This window comes from Pongo pygmaeus, chromosome 8 (genome assembly GCF_028885625.2).
Source record: "Pongo pygmaeus isolate AG05252 chromosome 8, NHGRI_mPonPyg2-v2.0_pri, whole genome shotgun sequence".
NCBI lineage: Eukaryota > Metazoa > Chordata > Mammalia > Primates > Hominidae > Pongo > Pongo pygmaeus.
The window spans coordinates 51,876,319-51,889,170 of NC_072381.2; the positions used below are offsets into that span (position 1 = coordinate 51,876,319).

Consider the following 12,852-nt stretch of genomic DNA (forward strand, 5'->3'; position numbering starts at 1 on the left):
GTGTTACCTTCCAGTTATTTTCTCTGTTCTCCTTAAAATGTGTGTGCATGTGTGTATATATCACACATAGAAGCTCATATTTATTGGGAGCTTAGTTTGTGAGACCCTGTTTTAGATTTTACGTGCATATTTCATTACAACAAGTATATGAGGAAGGTACTGATTTTTATCCCCACTTGTCAGTTGAGGAAGCTGAAGCCCAGAGAAGTAAAGTAACTTGTCCAATGTCATACATCTAGGAAGTGGCAAAGCTATAGTTTCTCCTAGACTCCAGAATTTATACTCTTACTATATAGTTGTAACCATAAAGAACATTTTGTTTTTTTAATTTTTAATTTATTTTTAATTTATTTATTTTTAAGAGACAGAATCTTGCTATGTTGCCAAGTGCAGTGGGAACTCACGGGCACAATCCCATTACTGAGCAGCATGAGAATTTTTAAATTGTTATTTTTATTTTTTTGTTTGTTTGTTTAATAGGGACAGGATCTCACTGCATTACCCAGGCTGATCTCTAACTCCTGGGCTCAATTGTTCCTCCCGCCGCAGCCTCCCAAAGTGCTAGGATTACAGGCGTGAGCTACCGTGCCCATGGTATTTTTAACATGCCCTTGTTTCCAACCTGTACCAGTTCACCCCTCCTTAGGGAACCTGTGGTCCTCCACTCCCAGGAGGGCACTATATTGATGGCAAGCTTAGTGCAGACACCTGATGGGCTACAACTCTGAACTCCTGGGCTCAAGTGAGCCTCCTGCCTCAGTCTCCCAAGTAGCCAGGACTACAGGCACGCATGCCGCTGCACCCAGAGAGAATATTTAATTTTTTTTTTTTTTTGAGACAGAGTCTTGCTCTGTCACCCAGGCTGGAGCGCAGTGGCACAATCTTGGCTCACTGCAACCTCCGCCTCCTGGGTGCAGGTGATTCTCCTGCCTCAGCCTCTCGAGTAACTGAGATTACAGGTGCACGCCACCATGCCTGGCTAATTTTTGTATTTTTAGTAGAGACGGGGTTTCACCATGTTGGCCAGGCTGGTTTCGAACTCCTGTCCTCAGGTGATCTGCCCACCTTGCCCTCCCAAAATGCTAGGATTACAGGTGTGAGCCACCGTGCCTGGCCAGAATATATTTTCACCGAACACATCTAACATTGTGTTACATGTTCTTTGTTGATTTAAAATTGACACACGGTGTATTAGAGCAGGAGGAAGTTGATTAAGCTTATTAAAATATTAAAGAAAGAATGTAATACAGAGGAGGTATTTAGAAAAAGAAAACTTCAAAGCAATATTGATAGTCCTACCAAATAGTTTACAGGAGGAATGAGAACCTTAGCTAATGTACCTTGGTGTTCCTGTAGCATTGTCAAGTACAATCTTTTATAAAGACGTAAACACAAGATTGTAATGAACAGGCTTAGCATAGCCACATCCCACTGGCAGTATTAGCTATTATTATGTATATGTGATTATATTATTGGAGGTTCAATTCATCTAACTCCCTCTCTTCTCATTCAGTGCTTGCTGAATACCTCTTTGCTTGTGATTTGGCTTTCTAGTTGTAGAGCTGCCCACAGCATGAGAACAGGCTGAAATACTGTTTTTTTGGGCAATTAATGCCTCATTGTAAATGAAAAAAAAAAACGTTTTTTTTTCTTTAATTTGTTTCATTAATTGATTTAGTATGAGCTTATGTTGCAGAGCTGAAATCTAGTTTTGGAGTGTTAACAAAATTAAGTTTCCCAGACTGTAAAAGAGGGCTGTATCCTGGACCATGGTCATTTTACTGAGGCAATTAATGTCACCAGGGACCTCTCAGGGGCCTTTTCCTTTTTCCTGGGTAGGTGTAAACTCAACTCTGCAATCTCTGTATTTTTTCCTAACATCTCTATAGTTGTTAACAACTAGGTAACATTCTCTCTGGTGGCTTTAATGCAATTTACTTAACCATTTTCCTATTATAAGACATTTACATGATTTCTATGAACTTTTTTTTAAAAATCAGATGTTTTTGTCTTTTTAAGAAAAAGATGATCTAGTTCACTGATTTCTGAATAAGTTTCTTTTGTGTGGAACAGATGGAAACGTTGGGAAAAAAAAGAAATCTACACTTTTCTGTTGTCCTAATGAGGCAGTGAACTTAGTTGGATAGCTTGGATAGTTCATACTACCTATTGATATATACCCCCAAACAGAAATATTCTTTTTTTTTTGTTTGAGATGGAGTCTCGCTCTGTTGCCCAGGCTGGAGTGCAGTGGTGCGATCTTGGCTCACTGCAACCTCTGCCTCCTGGGTTCAAGTGATTCTTCTGCCTCAGCCTCGCGAGTAGCTGGGACTACAGGAGCCAGCCACCATGCCTGACTAATTTTTGTATTTTTAGTAGAGACAGGGTTTCACCATATTGGCTGGACTGGTCTCGAACTCCTGACCTTGTGATCCGCCCACCTCGGCCTCCCAAAGTTCTGGGATTACAGGCGTGAGTCACCGCACCCGGCCCAAACTGAAAAATTTTAAGTAACAGATGTATTCCAGACCTTGTTGAATTGGTACACAGTAGACAGTTTGCTATTATAACTTATAGCAATAGAATGAAGAGATGCCAAAAATAAGGATTACCTAAGGGAGACTACTGACTAGAATTAGAAGAAGATGGGAGGCTTAACATTGGGAAACAACAGTGTTTAAAGGACAAACAGAATAAGGACTAGGAGCTGGGGCATGTCAGTGAGAGGGCAGGAAGGAGCCAGGAGGCCAGGGCGGGCTACCCATCCCCTCCATGCACCACTAGTGATTACCATGGCACTAATCCAACATAGGCTTCACAGTCCTAGCTTTCAGAACGCTCTCCTTGAAATTTCTTGTCTGTTCCTTTTTTCTGAAGAACAAGCATCCTGAATGTTGGATCATGAAAAGTCTTGAATGCTGTACTAGCTCTTCCTGGCTAGGCAGTGGGGAGCCACTGTTTTTTAGTAAGTCACCTGAACTCATTAATGCTCTGATATATCACTTGCCTGAACTCATTAATACTCTGATAGATGACTCATTAGCATTGTAAGAAATGGGTTGCAGGCGGGACAAGCACCTGTTGGGAGGGAAAGGAATGTATGATGTAAAACAGTAGTAGTGGTGGGGCATGGGCACATTTAAGCAGCAGAGGGGTAGGTGGGGGCTTGTGGCAAGGAGTGGGAAGGGGGAGGCAAGATGACTTCAGATTTTAGTTTACTTGATTAGCAGCATAGTGTCAACAAATGAGTTGGGCACTATGAAAGGAAAAGCAGGTTTGGACATTGCTGAGTTTGGGGAGCCAATAGAATATCCAGGTGGGAATTTCCATTAGGCAGTTGTATATAAAAGGTTCAAAAGCTGAGGAAAGGGTCTGGAATCTAAATTGTAAGTAATCACTTGGAATTTATATATCCTTCGTTTTCTTTCCTATTATCTCTAAATTATTTCGCTATTGTTAATATATGTTTATACCTCTGACACTGTATGCTGATTAGATCCTGCCTTAGCGATGGCTCCCTTCCCCTCTTTCTCGTTACAGCTCACAAGTTTTACTCTACCTACAATTGTTTCTACCTGTTGGTATGTTTAGTTCTACATGGTTCTACTCTATCCGTCTTAGATATACAACTCTCTCTTTCCAATTGGAAAATGTTCCCTACCTCCAAAGTCTTTCACTTTTAACTTCTATGGAAGATAATTATCGTGCTATTTAGGGAAAAATAATCAAGTGTGTTAAGAATGCCTTATATTCAGGTATATTTATAGTAGAAGGGACCAGTGCATACTGAATATTATTACTCTCCTAGGCACTACAGCTTTGGAACCACTACTTTGCCTTCTGGTCCTAAAAAAATTATTTTTAATTTATCAGAAATATACATGATAACATTTTCCTTATGTAAATAAAAACTATTAAACCTTTTTTATATAGAGCAGTGAACTTCCGTACTGATATCGTTTGAATATAAAGAAGCAGTTTTGTTAATTTACCTAGATTTAGATTTTAGATTTGCTGTTTTGTCATTTCGCGCCTTTAGGCAGGTTATTTAACATATTTGATCTCTAGTTGCTTGGTATATGGGAGGCATGCATAATATTTTGCTGTGACTGGTAAGTTAACCACATTGTGAAGGAATTTATGGCATGATCAGAATGTTTTTTCTCTCTCTAGATGTTGTTATTCGTGAGGACCAATGGGTTGGCGAGACAGTACTACAATCAACATTTAGCAGTCAGTTATTAAATCTTGGGAGTTATTCATCTATTCAGCCTGAAGAATGTAAGGCACATTTTAAATGAAATAATGTATTAGTGTTTAAAGTATAAAAATATACTAGGAAAGATTAGGGTTAAAATGGTTCTTTTACAAAATGTTTTCTAAACAGTCGGAGAGTATTGGTTTCTTTTCATTAGTAAGAATGAAAATAGAATTTTAGGAAATGAACTTGTACATTGTAAATCACGTTTATTTTAAGAAGTATTGGGTCTCATGTTTCATTTTCTTTGGCAGTCAGTATAGTGGTGGTTCTTCACCTTTTAGGGAGTCAAGGACCTCTTTGAGAATCTATAGACCATTTCTCCAGAAAACTGGACTTATGTAGATAGGCACAAAATTTTGCTTATAATTCTAAAGCATTCTATGGACCTCTGAAGTTCTTCTGTGGAACTTCTGAGCCTCTGATTAAGAATCCTTGAGGTAATAAAAATGTATTGGTCTCATATTCAGACAGCTGTGGTTTGAATCCTTATTCTCCTATGTACCACTGCTAAGAAAAGCTATCTTCCTTCTTTAACGTCCAGTTTTCTCTTCTTTAAAAGAAGCTGTTTAATGAAGAAACTAGCAGCTATCTCCTTCTCTAGGAAATAAAATAAAATAAAATAAAGAAAGAAAACAAAGTAAGGGAAACAGTATAAACTTGTGGTTATGGTCGCTGGACTCAGATAGACCAGGATTTGAATCCTGGCCCTCTTACTTCCAGTCTTTGTCTTTAGGCAAGTTATTTCACTTCACTATACCTCTGTCTCCTTTTCTGTGAAATGGAGATAAAAATACATACATACCTTATAGGGTTGTTAGGAAGATTAAGTGAGAAAATGAATATAAGATGTTGAACCTGCACATAATGTAGTAGTAACATAGTAAATATTAGAGGGAGAAATAATAAGCTAGCAAAATATATTTGATAAAATTCTGAAATATCATACAAGAAAATAGCTAGAGAAATATACTGATTATACAAGAAGATAACTGGAATAATAGGAAAGTTATAGGATGTATATGGAAGATAGAGCATGGAATTCCAATCTTTGAATTCTTAAAGAAAGGCAGAGCAAGTAGAAGGGAAGAGCAACAATTAGAATAACAAGAACTGTGTTTGGAATGGGCAAGGTTTCATTATATATTAGGGTGGCCCATCAGCAGAAAATCAACTCTGACATATTTCATAGACAGCTGAAATAGAGTTCTTCATCTATCCAATATATATTTATTATGTGTTGACATTGTTTCAGGCACTGTGCTTACTGTACACTGGGGGTGCAGTGGTGCCTGTCCTCCTGGAGCTTGTGTTCTCATGTGGAAGACAGACCAAAAAAAATGAATGAAAGAGACACATAAGTAAAATATTTGCAGGTGATAATGAGTGCTATGAAGGAAGCTAACAAAGGGCTAAGATACAGAATGCCATGGTTCTAGTTGAGAAGGATTGATCATGGAGTAGAATCAGGGTTAGGAAGTTGTTACAGTAGCTGCAGTTGAGAGATGATTGGAGGCCAGTGGAGCTAAAGAGCTGAGATATATTTGTAAATAGAGTTAATAGGATTTTCTGATGATGTGGGTCTGGGGATGAGGGAAGAGGGACAATCTACTGCTACTGGATTACTGGTTTAAGTAACTAGGTAGCCTTTATTGGGAAAGACTGAGAGGGAACTGGTTTGTGGGGAAAAGGGCTATGTTTCAAGGCATGTAAAGTTTTAGGTATCTTTGAGATATTTAAGTGGAGATGTCATATAAGAACTGGAAACAAACTTCAGGACTCAGAAGATAGGTTTAAAATTAAGAGGCAAATTTTAGAGTTATTAGCACACAGATAATATTTCAAATTTAAAAGTTTTTTAAATAATAAATATTATCTGTATAATTATAGAGTCACAGGGGATTGCAAAAATAATACATAAAGTCCCATGAACTCTTCATCTAGCTTCTCCCAGTGGTGATATCTTATATAACTTTAGTACAATATCAACAACAGGAAATCAATATTTGTATAATACTCTTAACTAGTAATATACTAGGATACTTTCCCTTTCAGTATCAATAAATATAGTACCAGCCTGGCACAGTGGCTTATGCCTGTAATCCCAGCACTCTGGGTGGCTGAGGCAGGAGGATTACTTGGGCCCAGGAGCTCGACACCAGCCTGGATGATATGGTGAAACCTCATCTCTACTAAAAATATGGAAAAATTAGCCAGGTGTAGTGGTGCACACCTATAGTTACAGCTACTGGGGAGGCTTAAGTGGGAAAGAAAGTTGAGGCTGCAGTGAGCCATGATTGTACCACAGCACTTCAGCCTGGGTGACCGGAGTCAGACCTTGTCTCAAAAAATTTTTTTTCTTAAATAAATAAATATAGCATCAATACAGCATTATAAGATGATTAATACTATATCGATAAAATAGATATACTTAGTCCTAATGCCAGTGTCTTATTTAATAGAAAAGCACTCAAGGCATTGTCATTAAAACTAGGAAAAAGATAAGGATGTCCACTGTCTCTGCAACTATTCATCTTATACTAGAATTATCAGCCAATGCAGTTAGACAAGAAGAGGCATCTGGTTTGGGACGGTGGCTCACACCTGTAATCCCAGCACTTTGGGAGGCCAAGGTGGGCGGATCACTTGAGGCCAGGAGTTTGGGACCAGCCTGGCCAACATAGCAAAACCCTGTCTGTAGTAAAAAAATTAGCCAGGTGTGGTGGTGCATGCCTGTGGTCCCAACTACTCAGGAGGCTGAGGCATGAGAATTGCCTGAACCTGGGAGGTGGAGGTTGCAGTGAGCACCACTACACTGCACTGCAGCCTGAGCGACAGAGCGAGATTCTGTCTCAAAATTTTTTGTATTTTTAGTAGAGATGGGGTTTCACCTTGTTGGCCAGGCTGGTCTTGAACTCCTGACCTCAAATGATCTGCCCACTTTGGCCTCCCAAAGTGCTGAGATTGCAGGCCTGAGCCACCGTGCCCGGCCTTTCTTTTTTTTTGAGACAGGGTCTGGCTCTGTTGCCCAGGCTAGAGTACAGTGGTACGATCTTGGCTCACTCCAACTTCTGCCTCCTGGGCTCAAGCCAGCCTCCCACCTCAGCCTTCTAAGTAGCCGGTACCACAGGTGTGCACTACCACGCCTGGCTAATTTTTGTATTTCTTGTAGAGACTGGGTTTCACCATGTTGCTCTGGCTGGTCTCGAACTCCTGGGCTTCAGCAGTCCACCCATCTTGGCCTCCCAAAATGCTAGGATTACAGGTGTGAGCCATTGTGCCTGGCCAACATTGTTCTCTAATGGAAGGAACCAGTTCTGCTAAAAGTGGTTGATTACAGGACTGGGTCAGGGCAAATTTAGGATGAGCCTGGAAGTCTAGTGGTGCCAGACAAGACATGTTGAAATAATGCAAGAGCCAACCTGAAGGAGCACCTCCTGGCTAAAGCTGAAGCAATTTGAGTAAGAAAATAATGATAGTATTGGATTAGAACCCATAGATTAAAATCTTTACAAATCCTTACTGATATAAAGATATATTTATTTCATTAACTAACTAGAGGGGAAGAGAGGGCTCTTCCTTCCAGTGGAATTCCAATTAATACATCTGAGAGAAAAGAAAAAAAAAATAGAGAATTACTGGCCATGCTCAGTGGTTCATGCCTATAATCCCAGCACTTTGGGAGGCTGAGGCAGATGGATGGCTTGAGCCCAGGAGTTTGAGACCAGCCTGGGCAACATGGCAAAACCCCGTCTCTACAAAAAAATAGAAAAATTATCCAGGTTTGGAGGTGTGTTCCTATAGTCCCAGCTATTCAGGAGGCTGAGGTGGGAGGATTGATTGATCCCAGGAGGTTGAGGCTGCAGTGAGCCGTGATCATGCCACTGCACTTCAGCCCAGGCAACAGAGTGAGACTCTGTCTCAAGAAAAAAAATATACAAAACACAAAAATAGAGAATTACCATCAGGCAGAGATCACAATAATAAATACTGCACCGACACAGATCCACTGATAGATGCTAAAATTAGTAGGTGGAAGTTTGAGGAGAGAGAGCATTGCATAGTCTCAAAGTATCTCCCCAAGATACCAGCTTACTAGAGGAAAATAATAAATTTATAAGAAAACTCTTCAGACACCAGCTTAACTGAGTGATTGGGGTAAATATTACCAGTAATAAGATGTATGGGTATCATAAATTCTTTGATATTATCCATTGAGAAGGATCCACCATATTTTTTGTGGAATTACCAAAAATGCATAACTTCATTCCAATCATAAAACACTGGAGAAACCCAAAGGGAAGGACGTTCTACTAAATAATTGATCAGGATTCTTCATAAGTGTCAAGGTAATGAAAAAGAAAAGACTGAGAAACTCTTATAGACTAGAGGAGACCAAAGAGAAATAAAAACTAAATGTGAGGTGGGATCTTGGATGAAATACTACATAGAAAAAGGATTTTAATAGGAGAATTGGTAAAATTTAAATAACATCTACATTTTAATTAACAATATTTAATTAATGTTAGTTTCCTGTTTAGGGTAATTTATAATATGTGAGATGCCCACATTAGTCAACATAGTGAGGAATATAAGGGAACTCTGTACTATTTTTGCAACTTTTTTGTAAGTCTTACATTAGTTCAAAACAGAGTTTTAAAAAGAGCTATATACGATCATCTCAATAGGTACAAAGAAAGCTTTTGATAAAATTCAACACCTGTTCATTAGGAATAGAATAAAATTTTCCTTAACTTCATAAAGAGTGTCTTTAGAAAACCCAGAACAATTATCATCCTAATTGGAAAAATATTAGAAGCATTCCTTTTAAAATTCAGGAATATGACTAGGATACTACTATTACTACTTTTCTTCAACACCATATTAGAGTTATTAACCAGTGCAATAAACATGGAAAAATAGATATGTAAAGATTGGAAAGGTAGAAATAAAACTGCCATTATTATAGATGGTTTACCTACCTTTTCCCTCTCAAAACTACAAACAAATTATTAGAAATAATGTGAAAGTTTAGCAAAGTAGCTGGGTATAAGATTAACATGCAAAAGTCAATCACATTTCTAGAGTAGAGCAACTAACAATAACAAAGGAAGGTGCCATTGACAATAATATTATTTTGTACTAATAGTAATAAATGTAACAAAGTATGTGCAAGACCTAAAAAAAGGAAAAATTTTTAAATGAAGAAAAACTAACGAAGAATGAAATAAACATATACCTTATTCATTGATTGGAAGATTTAACATTGTGAAGATTTCAGTTCTTTTCAAGTTGATTTGTAAATTCAGTGCATGTTCAATAAAAATCCTCGTAAGATTTCAAGGGTGCAGTGGCTCATGCCTGTAATGCCAGCACTTTGGGAGGCCAAGGCAGGAGGATCTCTTGAGGCAAAGAGTTCAAGACCAATAAGATTTTCATGTAATTTGATAAGATTATATGATATTTATGTAGAAGAGTAAGTGGTTGAAAACAGCAGGTCATTTTAAGAAGAAAAGCAGGGAAGAATAATTTGCCCTATCAGCTATCAAGACTTAGTATGAACCTATAGTAACCAAGATGGTGTGGTTTTGCCCAGTTGAAGTCAGTTAAATTTTAATTTTGAGATTTCTGTAAAAGATACAAGTTTAGTCTTTTATTATGTATATTTGAAGGTGTTACATCTTGGAAAGTGTGTGTGTGTGTGTGTGTGTGTGTGTGTATGAATGATAGCTAAATGGCTTCTAAGTAAAATTCAGCATATCTTGTATATGTTGATACAATAGAAGGGGAAGGAATGTTTTGAAATAATGAAAATAACATGGTATGCAAATGCTTTGCAAGAGATTTGGGAAATGTAGATCTCTCTGGTTTTAAGGATGATCTAGATTCAAGTAATAGTTCAGTAATTTCATAAAACTCTTATGACAAAATTCTGGATGGAGAATATTCTATGAATCCCCTCGAGTGTTTCAGGTTTTTGTAGAATGATGTGAAAAATCTTGAACTAATTAGATAATCTTTAGAAGTTACTTCAAAATCTTTGTTTTTACACATACACAGGAATTTATGGTGCTTTATTTTTTACAGGTTAGTAGCTAAATAAAGTACATTCTAAAGTTTTTTATTGATGTAGGGAAATGGCTACCAGTGGACATTTTGAGAATATTGCAGTTGTTTTTCTTCTGAAAGAGTAAACCAGTTTAGTTACTGATTTTACCAATTTGGTTTTGATTTTGCAAGTGGTTACAACTCATGAGAGCTTTCTTATTTCTGATCAATATATTGTGTTTTTGGAAAAGACTTCTGGGAAAGAATTATGATGAAGCCCTCGAGCAATTGCAACAAAACCAAAAATTGAAAAGTAGGACCTAACAATACTTTTTTAAAATTTATTTTTTAGAGACAGGATCTCACTCTGTTACCCAGGCTGTAGTGCAGTGGCCTGATCATGGCTCACTGCAGCCTCAATCTCCCAGGCTCAAGAGATTCTTCTATCTCAGCCTCCTGAGTAGCTGGGACTACAGGTGCATGCCCCCACGCCCAGCTAATTTTTGTATTTTTTGTAGAGACCAGGTTTTGTCATGTTGCCCAAGCTGGTCTTGAATTCCTGAGCTCAAGCGATCCTCTTGTCTTAGCCTCCCAAAGTGCTGGAATTACATGTGTGAGCCACCACTCCCAGCCCCAGAACAATTATTATTAAAAAGTCAAAAAACAACAAATGTTGGTAGGCTGTGTAGAAAAGGAAATGCTTATACTCTGTTGGTGGGAATGTAAATTAGTTCAGCCGCTGTTGAAAACAGTTTGGGGTTTTCTCAAAGAAGTTAAAATTGAACTATGATTTGACCCAGCAATCCCATTACTAGGTATATATCCAAAAGAAAACAAATTGTTCTACCAAAAAGAAATAAGCACTTGAATGTTCATTGTAGTACTATTCACAGTAGCAAAGTCATGCAATCAACCTAGGTGGCCATCAGTGGAGGATTGAATAAAGAAAATGTGGTACATATACACCATGGAATTCTACGCAGCCATAAAAAGGAATGAAATCAGGCTGGTGCGGTGGCTCATGCCTGTAATTCCCACACTTTGACAGGCTGAGGCAGGCAGATCGCTTGAGTCCAGGAGTTTGAGACCAGCCTGGGCAATGTGGCAAAACCCTGTCTCTACAAAAAATACAAAAAAATTAGCTAGGTGTGGTGGTGCACACCTGTGGCCCCAGCTATTTGGGAGGCTGAAGTGAGAGGATCACCTGAGCCCAGGAGGTGGAGTTTACAGTGAGCTGAGATTGTGCCACTGCATTCCAGCCTGGGCAACAGAGTGACACCTTGTCTCAAACAAAAAATAAATAAATAAATTGCAGCAACACAGATGCAGTTGGAGGCAATTATCCTAAGTGAATTGAGGGAGGAAGAGGAAACCAAATAACAGGTATTCTCACTTATAAGTGGGAGCTAAACACTGGCTACTCATAGACATAGAGGTGGCAGCCATACACACTGGGGACTACTAGAGGGAGAGGGTTGAAAAACTACCTGTTGGGTACTATGCTCAGTACCTGGGTGACAGGATCACTTGTACCCCAAAGTTCAGTATCACGTATTATACCCAGGTAACAGACCTGCACATGTACACCCGAATCTAAAGTAAAAGTTGAAAAGAAAAGACTTCTGTTCTTTCATCTTTATAGTGAGGTGTTACATGTTTTACAAACCTAGTTCTGATAATGTGACACGAATATAAATTTATCTTGAATATTATTAAATATATAAGTCAAAGATCAACACAATGTTTCCATGAGGTAGACTTTTTTTGGAATCTAAATAACCATGTGTTTCCATGTAAATTTTTATGAATCAGGGACAAATATATAATTTGATGTCAGAGATGTTTTTGTTCCCCAAAAGCTCTATCTTGTTCATGAAAAATGAAGCCCAGAGAAGTTAGGTACAAGTTCACAGAGCTTATTATTGACAAAACCAGAATTTGAATACAGCTCTTCTGATTCCAGATTTGCTGGAAATACTGTGAAAGAAGAACTCAGTCTGGTAGTATTATGTGTGGTTTTAATTTTTTCTTTGTAACTTTAGTTTGAATTTTATGTGTGTGTGAGCATCTGCATTTACTTAAAAACTTTTACTGTAAAAGCCTTCAAGCATATACAAAAGTAGAGAATACAAAGCATAATGAACTTAAGTACCTATTAGCCAGCTTATTAAAACATGGTCAGTGTTGTTTCACCTGTTACATCCCTTTTCCTTTACTGTCTAAAGGAAGGAAAGAAGAATCACAAATCAGTTTATGGACTCTGCTTTCTAAAAAGTACTGAAGTGTTTATTGCCAATATCTTATTTTGGTCAGCAATGAATCATGTACTCAAGCATAATTCTCTTACCTTCAGAGAAATTAAATTTTTTTTTTTTTTTTGAGACGGAGTCTCGCTCTGTCTCCCAGGCTAGAGTGCAGTGGCGCAATCTTGGCTCACTGCAACCTCCGCCTCCCAGGTTCAAGTGATTCTCCTGCCTCAGCCTCCCTAGTAGCTGGGACTACAGGCACGTGTTGCCACGCCCAGCTAATTTTTTTGTATTTTTAAT

At 38.3% G+C, this 12,852-nt stretch overlaps 1 protein-coding gene across 9 annotated transcripts in view; it reads left to right on the top strand.

The window, feature by feature from the left end:
• The window catches only part of SHLD2 (shieldin complex subunit 2), a 93,197-nt gene that overhangs the window by 58,400 nt on the left and 21,945 nt on the right, over positions 1-12,852 (top strand). For 8 of the 9 annotated variants that reach the window (XM_054436246.2, XM_054436247.2, XM_054436250.2 and 5 more), the window contains one exon: positions 4,174-4,281. In XM_054436246.2, the coding sequence (XP_054292221.1) occupies positions 4,174-4,281 (108 nt within the window). Of the gene's footprint in view, positions 1-3,540; positions 3,582-4,173; positions 4,282-12,852 lie in introns of all 9 variants that reach the window. The other variant, XM_063669860.1, reaches the window with a different exon arrangement.